The sequence below is a fragment of the Micropterus salmoides genome, unplaced genomic scaffold (genome assembly GCF_014851395.1).
Source record: "Micropterus salmoides isolate LMB-PRFRI ecotype aquatic unplaced genomic scaffold, ASM1485139v1 Ms_hic_scaffold_11, whole genome shotgun sequence".
NCBI classification, from domain to species: Eukaryota; Metazoa; Chordata; class Actinopteri; order Centrarchiformes; family Centrarchidae; genus Micropterus; species Micropterus salmoides.
Window position 1 is genome coordinate 2995216 of NW_024040152.1, and position 21206 is coordinate 3016421.

The 21206-nt window shown below is 39.4% G+C and overlaps 1 protein-coding gene across 1 annotated transcript; it reads left to right on the top strand.

Annotated features, from left to right (window-relative positions):
* Positions 1–5342: 5342 nt before the first annotated feature.
* Positions 5343–19944, top strand: rhbg (Rh family B glycoprotein). The gene is made up of 10 exons (XM_038710415.1): positions 5343–5720; positions 9808–9994; positions 10552–10702; positions 10872–11019; positions 11974–12140; positions 14121–14258; positions 14728–14861; positions 15530–15651; positions 16739–16812; positions 19416–19944. Exons 1-10 carry the CDS (start codon positions 5543–5545, stop codon positions 19491–19493), a joined length of 1377 nt encoding a protein of 458 aa, XP_038566343.1. The 5' UTR covers positions 5343–5542; the 3' UTR covers positions 19494–19944.
* Positions 19945–21206: the final 1262 nt, after the last annotated feature.

Sequence of the window (21206 nt, forward strand, 5' to 3'; positions counted from 1 at the left end):
GAAGAGTGAAAACGGCTTTGTTTTGGTTAAATTTTGAATTTAGTTTCCATCCAGGGTATCTCAGACTTCCAGTATCTGACCTTTTTCTTGGGAATGAGTGGGTCAACAATTGGCTGTATTTGTTTTGAGATGTGTTCAGGGCCAGTAATGACAGCTTCTGTCTTGTAAAGGTTACACTGTATGTTTTGGAACTTCCAGCTTTTCATGTCATGTTGGCAGCTATTTAGTGAAGCCAAATCACTTGTGTCAGAAGGTTTAAAAGACAGGTGTGTATCATCGGCGTAGCTATGGAAGGTGATGTTGTGATGACAGATTATCTGTCCCAAGGGTAACATGTACAGGGTAAACAGAACAGGTCCAAAGATTGACCCTTGTAATATTCCATGTTTTGTCTGACAGGCTGTGAGGGAAATTCACCTACAGAAACAAAACATTTCCTGTTGGCTAAGTACAAGGAAAACGGTAATTTACATTACGTCTGGACAATATGATTTTTGCCAGCTGCCCTGCTCATTACCTGCAGTAAGTTAACACTGATATTGCTGATGCTAACTCACCGTTTTCTGCACGTCTATTTTTGATAGTTTGGAAATTGACCAAATGTTTGGTGGATCTAACCCATGTCCCTTTAGCAGCGGTTGAACACAAACAGTTTTAAAAATATCTGGTACAACACAGGTTCAGATTCAGATACTATACACAATAGTACACACATTGTACTCACATCTACTACTACTATTTTAGAAGAAGCGTGATTTTAAGAAACTTGTTACTACCTGCTACTTCACCATTGTGCATGCACATGTTGGACAAAATTGCAGGAATATTTAAAAACTGGTTTGTATCAAGGTTTAAAATCTTTTAAACATGAAAGTTAAACCCAACGATCACAATTTCATAGCCACGGAGGATAAAAAACAAAGAACTGGAACAACAGAGTTAAATTTAAACATCATTACCTCAAAACTTGCTAAATTATTAACAGGAATAAGGCCACACCTGAAATGATCTTTGAAAATTACAGCAAGCAACTTTCCCAAGGGGAGCTGAAGGATTCCAAGAGTGGAGGACAGAGTTAATTTAACTGGCAGTGATCAACTGGTCTTAACCATGTTTCTGTTAAAAATAAGTAGTGCTGTGCAACGATGAAAATATTTAATTGCGATTAATACGTGTAAAATTAAATAATGAATTCTAAAATAGTGTATTGGACAATTTTAATTTGAATGTACTGCTATACACACAAAAGTGTAATAACATCTGGTTTGCAAACACTTTAAACAAATAAGGTGCCAGCAGTATTCCCTTTACACAGTAGCAATAAAATATGTAATCAAATCAAATATTAAACCAAAGCTATTTGCCACTGCCAGGGCATTACCTTTTATCTAGCTTGTTAAAACAAGTTCCCATCAGAGTCCAATTTTCTTGTTTGTTTTTTTTTCTGAACAGGTATCAGCATCCAACACATTCTCATCTCAGTGTGTCATAACTGACGCTTTCAGACAGCGTGACAAAGCGTAAGGATTTTACGCTAAAGGTAGGGTTAGGGGTCAGAGTCCGTGTGAAACTCCCCCGTTTGCTATGTTGCAGCAACACAAGGGAGGCTAACCCAAGGGGGTAAGCCAGAGATTGGATAGTGAAGCCGACCAAAGCCTTCATGGAGGGATCCATGTAGGCCCAAAAATGACATCAAAACCCTGTGACACCCCGTCGCACATGACAGATGTAACCCTATTGCTTAGATTATAAGCTCTCAGCAATCTAAAAAAACTATTCGGCCATCATTGGTGTTTCACAGGTGAGCCTTGTAGGTGAGCTGATTAATCAGTGACGATCCTAGTCAGACGAACGCACTGAGCCATGAAACTTTTTGTTGGTGCAGCTACCAGAATTACGGTGCCGTTGTTCTACGTCATTAAACCACGGTTATGCTGCGCGATCATGCGCAGTAGATGCTGGTGCCAACAGGAAGTAGCCCTGTAGTAGTATTTTATTGGTCCAAAACAGGCTTCACTCTTCTCCTTTCAAATCAGCGGGGTGGCTTCGTCCAGTAATATACTGTCTATGGGCTAACCCTACCTGATGTGCGCAGCTGTAGGGTTAGCCGGTCGACATGCATAAAGTCAGTGACTTAGATTTAAGTACTAACATTTCTGATGGTTGTGGTAAGGGTAGGGGCTTCGGGGGACTGTCAACACCTTTATCACGAACGTAGCTAGCTAGCTAGCTACCGCTAGCGAACTAGCGTCTGTATGGGACGCCCCAGAGCGTCTCACACAGTTGCGGTGGATATTTTACAAGCACAGACCAGGTAACGTAAAGCAACATTGAACACAGGGTGCAGATGTTGATTTTGGCTGTTTCAGTTGTTTGATAGGCTGCGTCATTAACAAGCAAGCGGCTCACCTGCTGCCATGATAACGGATCGTGGGTGGAAAAATACGGAAAAAAGATGAAGCCTCCCTCCACTGCTTGTTTGGGTGGGTGATTTGCAGGCTGATCAACATCCCACCCCTCCTGTGACCCATAGTTTGACTGTATGTGTATTCAGAGCCAGTGAGCAAGGACTAATAATAATAATAAAAAACTAATAATAATAAAATAAACTGCGTTAACGTGCGATAAAATAATTGTCGGCATTAATTATTTAATGTTTAACGCGATAATAATGTGCCAAGCCCTAAAAATAAAATATCAGGGTCCTTAGTCGATCCTTAGTCATTTAAAATTAAGGTTTTGTTGGAAACTGACCTCACATTAAGCAAAGTGATTTCGGCATTCAGGAATAAGTTACTATCCAGGGTAACACCCAGATTTTGCTGACTTTATTTTGGGAGTGAAGGGGCAATGAGTGACTGTATTTGTCTGAAACAATTTTAGCTTTAAGAAATTCTGGAACTTCAACAAAAGACAGGTACAGTTGTGTATCATCTGCATAGCAAGGATATGTTGTGATTACGGATGATCTGTCCTAAGGGTAACATCCATCCGTCCATCCATTCATTGTCACGGAAGGGACTGGAGCCAATTCCCACTGACATCTGGCGAAAGGCAGGGTACACCCTGGACAGATTCATCGCAGGGCCCCAAGGATAACATGTACAGGGTACACACAGCATGTCCCAAGAGTGATCCTTGTTTTATATGTTTAATTAAATAGGTATCTTTTAAAAAGACCACCACAACTTCCACTTGTTCTATTAAGAACCGCATCTATTGAAATGGGTTCTAAACATGGTGAACCCGAACCAACAGGCTTAGAAAGGGAAGCTAATCTTGGATGTAAACCAAAACACAATTAAAATTACTTAGATTATTATTATTATCTTATTATTGAATATCATGCTTTAGAACATAACCTTACTAAACACTATGCTTTGCGAGTGGCATGGCTCTGGGAAAGTCTGTCTGTCTGTCAGTCCGTGCACCACTTTGATCCGCACTGAAATATGTCAACAACAACTGGATGGACTGCCATGAAACAGAACAGACTGTTTAGCCAGCTAAACATGAATGTTGTAAACATTGTAATGTTGTCAAGGTGAGAATGTTAGCAGGCGGATATTAGCATTTAGCTCAAAGCACTACTGTGACTACTTAACTACAGCCTCACAGAGCGGCATGTGACATGGGATGGCCTCAGGGTTGGCCCTGTATTGCTCTTCCTTGTTAGCTGTGTTTTGTCCCATGAGCAGGCTGGGCTCAGGAGGTTATAAATCAAACCTGCAATTTGCTGGTCCAGTTTTCCAAATAGTGGTCCATCCATCCATCCGCTTATCCTGCGTACTGAGTCAAGGGGGGCTGGAGCCAATCCCAGCTGACATCGGGCGAAAGGCGGGGTACTCCCTGGACTGGTCGCCAGTCCATCGCAGGGCCCATATAGTGGTACCATGTTAAATCTGTATATTAAGCTTGCCCCACTTTGGCCGATCCCTGCAGCGGACAACCCATTTAAACATTTTATCAACGACTGTGTTGGGCATTTGCCTGTCTACCTTGACTCCAGAATACCAATTATAGTATTTACCGTCCATAACACACTCACCTGTTTCTCTCTCCCGCACACCTTTTATAAGTCTTTGCAACTTAACTAATGACATGGCACCCATTTCCCTTCCTTTTAAATTGTTCCTAGGCGCAACATCGTCTAGGCTGAGGTTGGAGATTCCAAGTCTGGAGAGGGGAGGAGTATCGAGTATCGAGCAAAGGTGTGTTTGGTAAGGGGGTTGTGTTTAAGCCAAGCACATCACAAGTTTGTTTATAATGTAAATAGATTAATGCACAAGTCAAGGTCCAAGGTGTGAACCCTGTCTTTAGGGAGTGGAGTTGATGGACTTAGGGCTGGCCCTTTCTTGCTCTTCGTTGTTGGCTGTGTTTTTCCCTTTGTTCCAAGAAATTAATGGGTGGAGCTGAGACCATGCCACATCCTCCCATTCTCTTCCTCTGGCCTGCTGACTGACATTGTTGTGTTTTTAATTTGTGTTTCATACTCATACACCACACCTTATACCCCTCCCCACTCACACAGAACTTGCATCCATTTGCCAGTTAAGTCAATATTGAAGCCATGTGGGAAGTCGAGTGTCATCCACATCCAGACTACTACATTTTCATTTACGCAGACGTTTTGCTGCGTTTGCACCGGACTAAAACGGACAATGCAAAGACCTAAAACTTGTACATTGTATTCCCGTGTTGCTTTCAGTATGGTTTGGTGTCAGTCCATTCAAAGAAATCTCTGGTGTGGTTATTTGCCATTGCTATTTTGTTTATCTGTATGCAGTGTATGGTCTATAGTAGTAGGCAACTTTCCTCTTTCGCCAAATCATAGACAATCTGCTTCCTGTTTATACCGGCACATGTATGCCCAGTGTACTATTAGTAAAGATTTCACCTGTATTCATGTGATTTTTAGTTGTCCTTGCAATGTTGCAAAGAAATTTCCTGAAGTCAATCTTTGTTAGCTAACCATGCTAGTATTGTCACATTTCTGTGATATTACTGTGTATTTATTGCCTTTGCCTTAACTGTGAAACACATGCAGAAAATGGTGAGTTAGCATAAGCAATATCAGCGCTAACTTACTGCAGGTAATGAGCAGAGCAGCTGGCGAAAACAATATTGCCCAGACTACAACCCTGAAGTAGTTAACAGAAACTTTCTATCGCATAGTAATGGATTACTACTTTAATCTGATTTTTAAGGTCAGTTTAAAATCTTCTGATCACCTTCAAAAGTACAGTAGCAGGGAGGCAGGGCTAAAAGTAAGCCTGCATTATTCATGTGGGAGGCAGGTCTAGTAGGTGTGACCCAACTGAACAAAAACACACAAGACCAGCTCTTGTGTCTGTCGGTGAGCTTCTTTTCCCCTACCCTCTCACACACACACCAGGCTCCCATCTCTGCACTGAGGACACCCCAGGGTGTGTGTGAGAGAGACAGAGCTAACGTTTGGTGCTGGATCTTATATACCTATTATCCCTGACTCAAAGAACGAGCCACATTTAGCCTTTCCTCCACACCTCACTGGGAAGAAATCATGACAGGCGCAGCAACCAACATGCGGCTGAAGCTGCCGATCATCTGCTTCATCCTGGAGATCATCCTCATCATCCTCTTCGGCGTGTTGGTGGAGTATGACGAGGATACGGACGCAAGGAAGTGGCATAGTCACAACCACTCGGAGTATGACAACGAGTTCTACTACCGCTACCCAAGTGAGTGCCCTTTGGATGTCTGGAGGTTCAGGGTCATAGGCTAAAGGGGTCAAGATGCTTTGATTCCCAATCTGTATACTGTTTAGATGAAGCATCTAGCAAAGTTTCATTAAAACCTGAGGTTTGTACATTACACACTGTGACACTGTCAACTTGATGGGAATGTGTGCTTTAATTCAACAAAATAATTGCAAATTTTATATATAACAACAAATACACAAGGAACTAATGCTAGTGTATCTTGTATTTTGCAATTGTTTGCATGTTGATTAGAGAAGAGACATTAAATCGCCATGATGCCTTTTTACCACTACTTTATTCTTTTTATTATACAGGAACATAATCAAGCCAACAAATGTTTACATACAAAATACGAAAAAAAAGTATTTCAGTATTATCTGTTGATAGAGCAAAACACTCCGCTTTTAGGCTCCAGTGCAAATATTAACGAGGCATGTAACTAACTTTCTCCTGTCAATTTTCTCAAATGACAGAGTGGAAGAGAGCAGGAAAAGTCACTATCGTATGCATGTTCACAAACAGGTTTGAAAGATTTTTACACTGGTCTCAAATGTCACCCTTGAATCAACAGAGACTCCATGGCAGATTGTTAAAAACCTATTAACAGTTTTTAAGATGATGTTTAGAGAGTTACTGACACGATTTGAAAAATAATGTTCAAAAGTTAGTTTTTTTAAAAAAAAGGCTTAACAGTTTTTAAATTAAGGGGTGGTAACTTTTTCACACTTGCAGATCTTAAAGCAGTAGTACCAAATATTGTGTGTGTGTGTGTGTGTGTGTGTGTGTGGGGGGGGGAGGGGGGTTGCCTTCGTTTTTTGTTTTGAGTAATCTTATTTTGAGTTTTTTTTCTAATGACGCTTAACATAATTCTCTAACAACAAAATTCTAATTTCTCTTACATGCTCTCTGAGTGATTTTAAATACATGTAAGTATGCCATTTTTGCACGCTGCCCTGATTCATTTACATATTCACAATGTTTTTGTCAACTGTTAACCCTTTTATGTCAGCAGGAAAGTGTTTTATTTTGTGCAAAGGGATGAGAAGTGCCTGAGCCGCAGTCCGTAATTGGACAGTTCCCATTCATTCTGAGTGAATATTTTATAGAGTTGTCTTCCGGTCTGCTGCTGTCCCAAAGAGGCAGTTCCATTGATCATTCATTTCCTGATTTATAGGGATTGATGGTGTAGAAAAAAGCTTGTTTCATTCACAGACTGTAGGGAAAACACAGGCCTCTGATTGCAGGCTGTAAAATGCTCGCTACTGCTTTCATAAAACACATTATCTGGCCACTGACACTTATTGTGCATAAGGTGGTATGCTCTGCCCAAAATCAATATATAGCAGTGTAATGTGAATATGTAGTTTGTTTTTGAACCAAATTACATGATCGGCTGGCCTACCTGTGCGCGCACTTCCCATGCACTCACTGCGCATTAATTTGTGTTTTGGGGAAGTGGCTTTGGAGGGAGGCCTGAAAGGAGGGGGTAGGATTTTTTGGTTGAATATTGTTGTCTCTTGCTAGATCTCCAACGTTGCCTATCAGGGTTTTAAGTAACATGACTGAGGGCTGCTGTGCGTGTCTTAGCAAGTCACACTTTCAGAAGAACTCTACCATGGAGTCTCTCACTCTATCACAGGTGTATGGAGTATAGTGTCCTGGGGAAGAGAAATGTAACCAATATAGAAAGAAATGATGGGGAATAATAAACGGAATAAATAGTAGGTGTACAGCATTATTAAAATTATCCAAATCACTAACGAAATTTTTTATTCCAAAAGTTTTAAAGACTTTTTGTACAATTCCAACATTATACTTACCTCATATCCACCCCAGCCCTTTTGCAATGATTTTGATACAAGAACATTCACGTCTCTGCAGCACTATTTCAAACCACAGAAGGTAACAGACTGCCTGAGGTTAGAAACATAACAGCCTAGAGTAAAGGTCCATTAGATTTAATGGCTTCAGATAATGTTTAACTTGACACCTTCACTGGCACAGGAGCTGAATCACCTTCACGTTTCAGTGCTGTGTATACACAACCAACATCCTCCATCCTAATTGCATGCCTGGAAAACAATGTACAATAAACAGAAATTCACACTCTACAGGTCACCTAGGGCAGGGTAGAGACAGACAAATAGACACACATAGGATCGTGTGCCGCTATATTCACTGTGTTGGTGATCTTAAAGCCAATGTCTGTTCTATATGTTCCTGTGAGAGTAAGTATGTCAACCGAAAATATACCTTGCAAGTCTCCTTTTAGTGCAACAGATCACCTGAACAGTGATGAACTAGGATATCCCGTGGTTGTCTGAGAGGTCACAGATTTGATCCCTACAGCAGAAAAACTTGTCCTGTTGTGAAACCATAAGTTGTTGTTTTATATGACATTTTAATATAAAAAAACCCCTATACATTGGGGTACGTTGATATAGTTTTAACATTTACTGGGAGGTATTATTTATCAAAATATGGTCTAAATGAGCTGAAGAATATTTTAATCCCATAGGCATAAAAAAGAACACATCAGCAGAATATATTAGTTTTACAGTGAGCACTAGTTATTGCCTGCAGAGCCTGTCATAGCTTTGACTGTATAGTGTCCTCCTCGATATCAGTGCAGATATCTGGGCCAAAATGCCAATGGGGACAGTGGCAACACCTCCGCCTGGCTGTGCAAATTGATGGTCACCATGGCGACAGCCGCCGCAGCACAGTGCGATATTGTGTGTGGCAGGTTGGAACAAATAAGGGAGAGTTAGAAAGTGGTTCTAACAAACAGTGTGAACCAGGACAATGAGGGGGGAAGGAAACATCACGGTGCAAGTTGAGGGAGTTCATTATCTCTGCTTTTAGAGTTCTTAATAGAAAGACTTTTGCACAGTTAACCAGCTATATTTTGATAACATAGAGTTTCTTAACATGAATATCACTATGGAAGGCCACTTTGCAAATGTTCCAGAGTCACACTGCGCAGACCTGAGTCACAGCTGAACCTGAAGTCCCAATTGATCAAAGCTTATGTAACTGTACTTATTCACAGAGAATGGCTCAGGCTGCTTTCAATGACAAAGCCCTCCAGTGACACAGTTGTTGGCAGTGATTGAATGTTTCTGTGGAGTTGATCTAAATGATTTATATCTCCTTGGCACTCTGCTGCAATTCTTTGTTGTCCAACAACTTAGTGGATTTGTGTTTCATCTTTAATAGTTCGTTTAGAAGTTTAAAAACCAAACAGATAAGGAGGAAAGTTCAGATGTTTTACAGTTATTACTAAAAATGAAATTTTAAAAGTTACGTTTATAATATATAGCTGGAAAATTACATCAGAGTTAATTAGAGAAATAATGATCAATTAATCAACAGAAACTTAATCAAAAACCATTTTGATAATCAACAAATCATCCAAGTCATTTAAAAGTTTTATATCATTGTTAAATTTGGGTTTTGGACAGTTAGTCACTCAAAAGAAGCAATTTGATGGCTCTGCAAAACTTCAATGCTTTTCATAATGTTCACAAAATGAATTGATAGTTATAATTGTTATATATTGGGGTTATAATGTGCTGAGATGTGTGTCCTGAGTACAGTAATTCTTGACGCATTTTTTCAATATTGGCCTGAGATCATCTATAGAGAGATGAGTGTTATCTGCATAGCAGAAAAATATGCGGCCCTTACAAATATTTCTTAGTGGTAAAACAAAAAAACCCCGAAAAAAAAGTGAAAGTACTATTTCAAGGTAATGGAACCAGACCTGAGACTACTGGAATTACACATTGAATTCAGAATATTACCAAAATTGTCAAAAACAGCATTATTTGTACAGATGATTCTTTATTTACAATATTACCCGGGGTAGTTTCACTTGCTCAGAAAAAACAGCTACAAGGGATTTTTATGTAATGAGTCTGTCAGTCTTTTTCTTTCATGTTTTGTCAAAATGCTGTGGACCTTTCAGCCATTTGGGTCCATTTTGCCAAAACTAACACAAATCCATTGGTCCCCCATGCTCATGATCTCCATAATCGTAGCTGGTGTTTTCTACATCGTGCAGGTTTCCAGGATGTGCATGTGATGATCTTCATCGGTTTCGGCTTCCTCATGACCTTCTTGCAGCGTTACGGCTTTAGCAGTGTGGGCTTCAACTTCCTGATCGCGGCCTTCTCCCTACAGTGGGCCACACTCATGCAGGGCTTCTTTCATGGTCTGCATGGAGGCAAGATCCATATCGGGGTGGAGAGGTATGTAGTAAACATACTGTATATGTATAAATGTACACACACCACAGATACACACATAAGCATGCCTGCACACATCCTGAGGTATGTTGGAAAGTCCACAAAGACACACATATGTAAACTCATTATCCTTGCTTTCAGCTTTTGCCACTCACTGACGACAGCTCAATAGAAATACAGACAAATGCAAAAACAAACTGCCATGCCATACTGTAGTCATTCGAGACTGTAAGCTTGTTCCCAGAGAAGAGTTAAGCCTAGTTTTTGAATGGATTTCACAAGATGTTTGAAAAGTCTAGCCCCTAGTCTAGACCAAGACTTAATCTGCAGTGTTTATGGCTTAATTTATGTAATATAAACTATATCAGTGTACCTTAAATCAATATTAAATCTTAAATCACTTTGTGTGGCAGGGTAATGTCACAGAAATGACCAAACATCAGATACCTACATAACCAAAGCAGAAAAGAACACCCTTTGCTTAACAACACTACAACTTTAAAAGTCCATGCCCTGCACAAACTGCTGTAGTAATTTATTTAATTTAACGTTTGTTTCAGTATGATCAATGCTGATTTCTGCACTGGGTCTGTGCTCATCTCATTTGGAGCCGTTTTGGGTAAAACCAGCCCTGTCCAGCTGCTGGTCATGGCAATGTTCGAGGTCACACTGTTTGCTGTGAATGAGTTCATCCTGCTGACTATTTTGGGGGTGAGTTACACAAAACAAATATACTCTAGCAGTGATTACCTGAAGATCTCTTTGTTTTTGTGTGTTCTCTGAAAAATCTAGTGCAAAACAGGACAGCAAAAACTGATTAGCACCAAAAAAAACTGTATATCTATTTTTTAAAAGCAGGTTGTGGCTACCTTTATTTCAGGCCAAGGATGCTGGGGGCTCCATGACCATCCACACGTTCGGAGCCTATTTCGGTCTCATGGTGACCAGAATCCTGTACCGGCCCCACCTGGATAAGAGCAAACACAAGAACTGCTCAGTCTACCATTCTGACCTGTTTGCCATGATCGGTAAACATCTCCCAGTGTTGTAGCTTTGCTTTTAAATGGAAATAGTGTTAGTGTCCAGAAGAGTACATTTCTGTTTGGATGGAAATATTCAAAAAATACTACTGTACAAGGTTACATCACAAGTGGGTGTAGTCAGGTGTGGTTATAGGTGCAATATACTCTATACTATTCTTCTATACTATAAACCATCAAACCCATTGACATCAGTGCAGCAGTGCTTTTTCTTCATACCATACATTTAGTGTGAATTTCCCCTGAAATTCAGTTGTATTCTTCACAAAATTGCTTTGGTGAAAGGAGAAAACTTGAGGTCTCATGTTCAGAATACAAATTTAAGATTTTTAGAAGAAGATTTGCCATACTTGTTGATACCAAACAGAAATGTGGACTGGAGTCACATGACTTGCCCTCTAGTCAGACTTGTCTCATCATGAGATGACTATAGATTCAGCTTGACAAAGACTCATTAGCACTCAGACTTTACCCTTTTGACTTGAGATCAATGTCAGCAGGCAATCACGTTGTGGTAATGGGAGGGAAATGTGCATTTGTTTTGGAAATTTACCATAACAATTTTTTCAGTTAAACTTAATTGTCATCATGTTTTTCCTCAAGGGAGTCTGCTGGCTTTGACAAACGCAACATAGTGGCTGTTTTGGGTTAAACAGAAAGAAGCATACGCTTAAAACAAAGGTCTACCTGTGTAGGGATCCTTTAATATTGTTGTCAGACACTTATAATAACAATCTGAGCCCCTCAGTGGGCTCAGATTGAACAAAAACAAGCACTTTAGTGCACATACTTTTTACAAGGTGCAATTGGCTGCAAGGATAACATTGCAACCCTGTTTCACTGCAGCACGCTTGTTCAATACTGGACCAACAGAACTTACCCTTTATCCTCACTTACAGAAATAAACCATTGGAATGTTGTTTTAACTGTTGTGCTTCTCAGGTACCATCTACCTGTGGATGTTCTGGCCCAGCTTCAACTCTGCCATCACAGCTCATGGAGACGACCAGCACCGCACAGCCATGAACACCTACTACTCCCTGGCAGCCTGCACTCTGTCCACCTACGGCATGTCCGCCCTCACAGCACACGATGGAAAGCTGGACATGGTGAGGGCACAGGATTGTCATTCCTGATTTAAATTGTGGTTTCCATAATCAAATCAAAATCAAGAATAAAAAGTAATAATTGCTCATGAATTTGATCTGTAACTTTAAAGAACTTACTGAGTAAAAATGCTATTCAGAAAGTGATTCACAGCTGTAGAAGTAGAAGATGATAGCTTTCAGTTCACATTCAAAATTAACACAGCAAAGGTATAGGTTGAGAAAAAAACAGCCTAACAGCAGGTGTAATAAATCTTGATCTTGACTGCTTACATAGAAAAGTGGAAGAATGGAAGAAAGATTTGGAAACATCTTGACTTTGTCAGCAGGGTTAACCTCAGCTTATCAGAGTTTAAAACTCATGACAGGGTTACTCAAAAGATAAAAGCTGATGACATCTGAAGAACCCCCCCCCAAAAAATGTAGGTTGTGGCTAAGTCACATGGAGTCTCATGTGAGTCAAACGTCTGTCATGCTCAGCTATCAACAGTAAATAGTCCTGAAATCAAGATGGGACATTCTTGTGTTGATAGTGATCAAACCGACCGAAGAGTGAATCATACCGAGTTCAGTAACTTGACAAGGTTGCAGACATATATTGCTTGTTCATAGTAAAGATGAGCTAGAGTAATCAGTTGAAGGAATCTACTCGTCTCTAATGCATTCCACCTGTTTGTTGCTTCATCTGCATGTCATGTGAAACCGGCTGGATCAAATTACAGAGTCAGTGTTTGAAAGTTCCTGTAGCTCAAATGTTGAAAAAGTCTCATCTAATCATCTGTTATGACAGTTTTACAGCTGTGCAGATCCATTAACGCTTCCTCACTGATATTTGCAGATATAGAAAGTTAGATCCATTTTAGAAACCAATAGGAAGACCAAAGATATCGATGTGTTGAGCACAGAATAGAATTTTGCTTGCTCAGATTAAATTATGTTTGTGTGTAACCGTTTCTCTTCAACATTATTCGAACATTTCCATAGTCAGCTAGGCTAACTAGCTATCTTAGCTAACATAATTTGGATTGATTAAATGTTAGCAGCTTGTAGCCAGAGATGAATTTAGCTTCTTTTTCTCTGACCTCACTGGGTCTTTTTCACCACCCATATAAATTTTAGAAGCAAAGTCGCCAGTAATCCTGCTTGGATTACAGTCTAGTGGTTACTACATAATCAGTACACACCCTGTACAGCACATTTCACAAGGTATTGTTGTGTAAAGCTACTGTGCATTAATGATGTGTGTGGTTTGTTGTACTTGGGACCACACCTGTCTGTGGTTTTTAGATGAGTTCATCATCAAAGATGTGAAGTGCAACCTTTTTGAACCTTTCAGCTCATGTGGAGCATGCAACATTTAAAGTGAAGTGCTGACTTTTAAGTAAAATATTGGCATTTTATTCACTGTGTACACTTCAAGCCACCAGTGTCAGTGGTCTAATTTGTACTTAATTGTTAGTGTTTTGTTTTTTCTGAACTGTTCTGAACTGGCACTTGTCAGAATTTTAGAAATACTGAGTCTCCTTAATGTACTGGATTTCTTAAACTATTTTTGTTCAGTTAATTATTCAATTATACTTTCTGTACATTTTATTTCTCATCATAAAGGTTTAAATGTTTCAAAGCATTCTACGTACAACAAGGAGTGACATTCTGGTGGGGAAATTATGTATGTAGGTATTATCTTTGTTTCTTGTTGGTCTACCAGTAGCCAAATGTCAAAGTAATGACTCAAAACTACTGGAAATCCTAGACCATCAAAATTCCCAGACAAAAAGATCTAGGACCTTAATATACTCAGTTATTTTTAGAGGCCAATAGTAGTTATAGGTGCAATACAGGACAATGAGCGTCAGTATAATAGAAGAAGTGTATTTTACTGTTGCTTTAGTGTACTCAAACCTTCTCTGCATCTGCAAATCGCTTAAATACAATTCATTAAAAATTTAGCAAATTAAGTCTCATCCTTTTACTACTCTTTAGGTCCACATCCAAAATGCTGCCCTGGCCGGTGGAGTCGCAGCGGGAACCGCTGGTGAAATGATGCTGACACCTTACGGCTCTATGATTGTTGGTTTCTTGGCCGGCATCATCTCCGTTCTGGGCTTCAAGTACCTCTCAGTAAGGATGACTCAGCACTTTATGTTTTGTGGTTAAATTATTAAAGGACAAATTGGAGGCAGAGCCATGAAGGAGAAATGACCAAAAAGAACCTCTAAACCATGCATACAGTAAAAAATATTTTTAAAGTGTGCTTTTAATGTGTCTGCTGTCAAATTGCTGTGAAATGGTCAAATCTAATAACATAATGTTCCCAATCACAATCTCCCACTCACTGCCCTGATATTACATTTAAATATTGTAGAGAACAGTTAAGTGGTTGTAGGATGGGATTTGATATTTGATAAAAAAAAATAATGAGTATTCATGAAATTGTGTGTGTGAAATGTGTTCAACAAATGTTAAAAATGAAAGGGATCAGTGCATTTGTCTCAAATGCACTGATCCCTTTCATTTTGTGATGTTGCAATTCTCCTCCTATTTCATCCACATGATCAGCATCGCCTGTCCTTCTTTTCCTCCATTTTAGCCCATCCTTGAGGAAAAACTGAAGATCCAAGACACCTGTGGGGTTCACAACCTGCACGGCATGCCCGGTGTCCTGGGCGCTATTGTAGGAGCTGTCACTGCTGCTGTTGCAAGCACGGACGTTTATGGAAATGGGTAAGCATTTGATTTGTGCTGTTTTTCTCACAAACACCTGATGCCTGCAGCACCATCACAAAGTCAGTGGGTGGGAAAAACAGTTTATGACACTAAACTGTGAATTTGTGAACTAATAATGCAAAAGGAGAACTTTGTTTAGGATCAATCATACATGTTTGGAAAAACTTTACTTGGTCACCTAAGGATTCTTCTTTGCAGACCACATACTGTATATATTTGCTAATAGGCTAAGTATTATAAGTGACATTAGATTCAGCCTCTAGCATGTAAGAGAAGAAGTAAAGCGACCTCAGCAAGTCTGAAATGTTTTCAGTCGCGGGACCAAAAACAGCAGCAGTGGTTTGTCCTGATTTTCAACATTTTTCAGTTTAAATTAGACAATCTCTCTGTGTGGGCAGAGAGGAGTGTGTTTTGTCACAGATAACATCACTTTGACTACACTGATAGATGTCAGCTTTCTTCAGGCTGCTCCCAAATTCCTAATTTTGTCAGCATGCAAGGACCTGCAAAGAGTTAATCTGTGGTGTTAGTGGTGCAAAGTCTGTTGCTTGCTGTATCTAACGACCTGTTGGGTCTGTTTGATTTAGTTATTTGAGTCATAAAGTATGTTACAACACTAAAAGACTGTTCCCATCAGCTGACTTTTCCCTCTTTGTGTGTTTCAGTATGAAAGATGTGTTCCCTGATGTGGCAAAAGGAGATATTCAACCGTCTGCACAGGGCGGTCGTCAGGCCATATCCCTTGCTGTCACCTTCGGCTTCGCCCTGCTGGGAGGGCTTATTGTTGGTAGGTGTCACATCCTCCTCCGTTATTCTGAGCACTCACAACATCGATTTGCAGATCAAAAGATGACCCTATTTCTGGGTTAAAACAAGATTTAATTTGGTTTTTCTGGAGAGTTCAACATCACATCCCATGTCTTAGGTACACCTGACAATTATTTGAAGAGCATCTCAATAACAGACGTTCATGAGACCACATTAAAAATAATCCCCGATATGCTGTCCATTGTCGAATTAACTTCAGACATACAGTGAAACACACAGACACATGCAAATGTTTGCCTGCAGAGTGAATACTGTATTTTGTTTGAACTACAACTGGCAACTACAGTGCTTCACATAGTCCTATATTTACTCTGTCCTAATATAACTAAGGTAATTATAAAATGTGATTTCTGTAGTTTTTGTCAGGCTGGAAAGGCATCTGAAGTTATGAGTATTAGCAGCAGTGTAACGCAGAAGGAGTATGTTCACATACACATTAGTCTAAAGACTCAAAACCAGGATATTAACCAGGCATATTTAGAATATGACGTTCACATGGAACATGGTTATTTATGTCCCTGTTATGTTTGATTGTCTTTGAACCTTCCACCTCCAGAATCATTCAGTCATTTCTGTTATCTTAGTGATGGCAATGGTTAAATCCAGTATACTTTCTTACTGTCTGGACTACCACTGCTACATTCACTATTAAGCTGATTCAGCTTCTCTCTCTAATGCCCAGTTTTAGAAGACAGGATTGACAATAAAATGCCAGAATCAGACTTTAACTTCATTTATTTGAGCCTGTTGATCATCAATGAACTCATGCAACTTGAGTTGAGGAAGCAGCTGCAAACATGACAGATAACATCAGTAACTGGATCAGATGTTTTGATTTCTACATGGAGTGAGACATTTATTTTACAAATGAACGTGAAGTTGCTTTCTCATTTCAAGTAAAACACCAACTGGCTGATGTTGTACTTTTACTAAAAATACTATTATTGGCCTAATATAGCAGAAAACATTTCTTGTAAGTGACATTCAGAGTGTTTCTGCCTGTCCTTAATGTACATATAAATAACAAGGACTCCTGCTTGTTTTAGGTTTCATTTTGAAGCTGCCTGTCTTTGGTACTCCTCCTGACACCATCTGCTTTGAGGACAACATCTACTGGGAGGTGAGTTTGACAATTTGAGATGGTAACCCTTTATTTTACAAGTCTGTTTCCGAATCATCAAGTTTCCTGGAAATAACTCCATTAACTTGCTAGCTCAAGGGAAAATTGAGACAGTGTTCAGTTAGTATCCTTCCTACTAACTGATTGCGAGCATCATTTAAAACCTCTTAACATTCCAACTTTAACTTCATACTCATATGATAAACCGTTTGAAAGCTAAACTCCTCGTGATTCGACCAATGCAAACCATTTCAAGACACAATCATCACAGCGGGTCCAATCAGCGCTTCTGTCAGACCAACCAGTACAATCAAAAGTGACGCGACTCCCCTATGAAGCCTCATAGTAATCCACCGATCCATTATATTCCAACAAAAACGGTCTTCTTACGTTGTCAAAGGTCCAGACGATCCAATCCAGTAAAAACATTTAGTCCAAAACACATTATTCCATCAGTAAATTCCCAGGGACTGCTGCCGCATCTTTTCATATCTGCCAGCAGACGTGGCTCGTCTCTCATGGTAACCGTAATAACTCTGATTTGAATGTAATGTAACTACGATAGCTTGTATTCAAATTAGCCGCTGAGCTCTGACCTTTCGAGTGACACCAAATCCGACCCAATAAGAGCTCACATGTCCCTTTCACAGCCTTCAACAGCCAACGAGAGCCCGAGCTGTAAGGAAGGGCCAGCCCCTATTATTCCCTGGGTGGGCCGAACCAATTGCAAGCAATTGTGCCGATGACCGGCACTTCGTGTAGCCAATAAAATTGTGAAAATAAAGATATCCAGCTTTAAGTAGGAAGTTCATGATCTACCAGCTAAAAAACACATCTGCGTCGAGCTGCCGGCTGATAGGAGCGATGCAGCAGCAGCCGCCTGCCGCCAAGGGCCGGTGCTGTTTTAGAAAAAATACACTAAGACATACACTGTGTAAAATATTCATTTTTCATGGTATTGGTATGAAATTAAAACTAGGACTACGTAATGCGTTATCCTGTGGCCCCACAGTGTTTTCCAGCTAATAAGTCCCAGCTATAGTTGTCTGCATGCATTCGTTAGCAAGCATTTTCAAGCTGCAATGAGAAATATATTAGTTGTAGTGTGGTTAAACTTATATTAATCAATTCCAGCAGCACTTACAGTGAATCACTTACTTTGGATATGCCTTGAAGAGGCGTTTTGCATGAATTTTACAGGAATGTTAAGAGTCTTTCAGTCAGATCACAGAAGGTCAGCTGAACATTCAAATGTTAAAATGAACATACAACAAATGGGAGATTTGTCTAGATTTGTAAGTTAATATTCATTTGTGTTAAAATGAAACTGCTCTGTCATTGAAATCCAAATTGTTCTTATAATTACAACCAAATTACTTAGTTGTTATTCTACTGCGTTTCCAGTAGAATAACAACTATTAAATTATAATGAAATCGTTATGAAATTAGGGACTAAACAAAAGAGTTGTAATTGCACTTATTGGTGCTGCTATTTTCCCAATAGTTTTCTAATTAGTTTCCCGGACCGAGGCATGTAATTTGGTGACCTATTAATTAAAGGCAAAATATAGACAGTGTTGAATCAGTACATTGCCAATGAATAGATTTCATTTAAATGGTAACACACCCTAGAGGGTCTTTTAGTCACAGCAGGGTGGCTGAACATGGAAAATTCTGAGATTTGTAAACAGATAAGCAAACCATTCAACATACTTGGAAAATAAAAGTTCCAATCATCAATGAAGGATCTATAAATATTTATTTGGGTTTAAATGAGACGGGTCTTTTAACGAACCTTCTTGGGAAGTTAATTAGATTTTTTTGACCTGTAAAATAAAGCATTACACCTGTTGTAATTTATTGTATTATTTTTAAGACACTGTTCACTTTACTTGGACTTTCAAGCAGAAAGAAAAAACACACACAAAGGGTTAGAGTGTAGCATTAAATTTACGACCACAAGATGGTGACTTTGCACTAACCTGCTACTCGCTGTCAGATGAGAGAGCAATGCTGTCTGACCACCAGGTGGAGCAAATTAACCACCACACGATGTTATCAACCAGGTGGATCACAGGAACAGAATCCCTCCTGGATGATGTCACACCTTCTCACTTTAGGCTGATGTCATTTAGCATTCCCCACAGTGCAATGTGCATCATGTCTGTGGCTCATCATGCTTTTGTTTTATGTATATTTGAGTACAAGTAGTCTATTAAAGTGCATGTGGTACTATAGTATCATGTAAACGTAAGTGGCAAGGTTCCAATTTTACTATTAGTCTTTTGTTTAGATTCTCTGCTTGCATAAATGACAGCCAATAATAAGTAATTCAGTGCTAGTGTTTTCTGTCCTAAACTCCAATCTTTATGTAAAGACAAATGCACTATACATGCTACACTTCAGAGAGGCCTGGACGACACTGACATTTACACCACAAGTAAATTAATGACTGTAAATCAGGAAGTGGCCGCTAACGTGCACCTTGAAAAGCAACAATTAGACTGTTTAGTCTGGAAAGTGGAGGGATGTTTGAGACTAGATGAGGTCATAACAGTCTAGAAATGTAATTATCTCATTCTCTTTCTTTCTGTCTGTCTCAGGTGCCTGGAGAAGAGGAGGGTCACGAGGGCCAGTTGACCGCTGTGAGGGCCGAAGAGTCTCAGAAGCTTGACAGTTAGAATCAGACACACACACATACTGAGGTTTTGATATCCAAGCACTCCAGTATTACACCCTTTAGGTTGTAAAAAATAAAAATGTTCCTCATGTCAACTGCCAAATGACTGTTTTTATGTGTAAAACTTACATGTACTTATTTTCCTGCCAAAATGAAAGAAACTCCCTTTTACAGGTTAGTGACATCTTTGACCACTAGAGGTCAAACCAGAGCTATGTTGCTCTGAGCTACAGGCCTGTGAAGGGACTGCATTGGGAAATGATGTTTCTATTTGATGGAGGACAGAATTTAATTTCAGCAGCCAGTTCAAACCAAAGACAAGCAGATTCCTTCAGAGACAGAATCTTCTATTCAATACAACTGAGCCAACTGAGTCTTAAAATGGGTTACATTTTAATAGCAAACTAAATTTGTTTTTCTTTATTTTAAATAAAGGATTTTATGCAAAACAATGCACAGACATAATGGTGTTTGTATCATCTCCTAATACTTTATGTGTGGTATTTTCTGTGATTAAATTTTTCATATTAAACTTTATACATAGCTCTGTCCCTGTTAGTTTAGTTATGTACCTTTACATTAATTCTATGTCCAACCTTTACACCGAAATCAATAGATTTTTCGATGGATAATTGCTGATTGCTGAGTTCACTGTTTGAACCAATTGTATTTGAACTGAAAATATTTTTAAACACATTATTGGATTGAAATAAATTGTTTAAGTGTGTCACATCTCATTTAATATGTAATATTAAACTGTATATATTGTATTATGATGAGGGTTAGACGTAAAGACATCCAGTCAGAGATCATCACAATTCACATCAATATCAATAGAAAGAAATTACATTTTCAGAAAATAATTGATCAATTCATGTGTTTTTTCCTTGGAAGTCTCTTACTCTTTAGGCTATTACCATTATTCAGTAATTTTGTAAAATGTGAGAAAGAGGCAAGTGGCTATGCAATCAAGCCTTTGCTTGTTATGATGAAGACTAGTCATCATTAGCCCGTTTTTTTCTCGAAGGCTTAATGACTGTGTAGCAATCACAGTGGAAGGGGTTAATGCCTCTAATCCAGATGGGGTTTGTCTCTCACCACGTAAATTACACAGTTTCACTTTTGGGGGATCAAACAGCCGAAGAAAGCGGGTGTCCTTGTTAGATATGGTCTCCTCTGGGCCGCAGTATGAAGGGTGATTAATGCCACTGAGGAGGAGGAGAAGAAAGAGGAAGACGCATCATCAGTAACATGTAAGAACTCCTTTGAATGGATATAAAAGGAATAACTCCTGCAACTCATGATTGCTTCATCTTATGTTGGCAGATACCACTCAAAAAGATTCAAGCATGCGAAAGCAACTGTAATAACAATAATTTCCCCACAAACCTCATCACAGATTAACCACCAGCGTCCGATTGACCAATGTCATAGATGTTGTGTATGTTTTATTCATGGTGAAGATCGCCAAAACACACACAAATCTGGAGCCACTGCTACTTTGCTGACTCCACGGCAACATTACATTTTGAGGTTGTATCAAATAGGAACTGTGGTAATCTTGTTTGTTTCTTTAACCTATCAATTGATTTGTTGGTTTATAATCCGGGAACAATGACGCTCTCTTCTATCCCTTTTGACACAGATATATGCCCTGCCATACACGTGAAGCCCCCAAATTATAAGAGTGTCCTAGAACATGTCAAGTGATGCA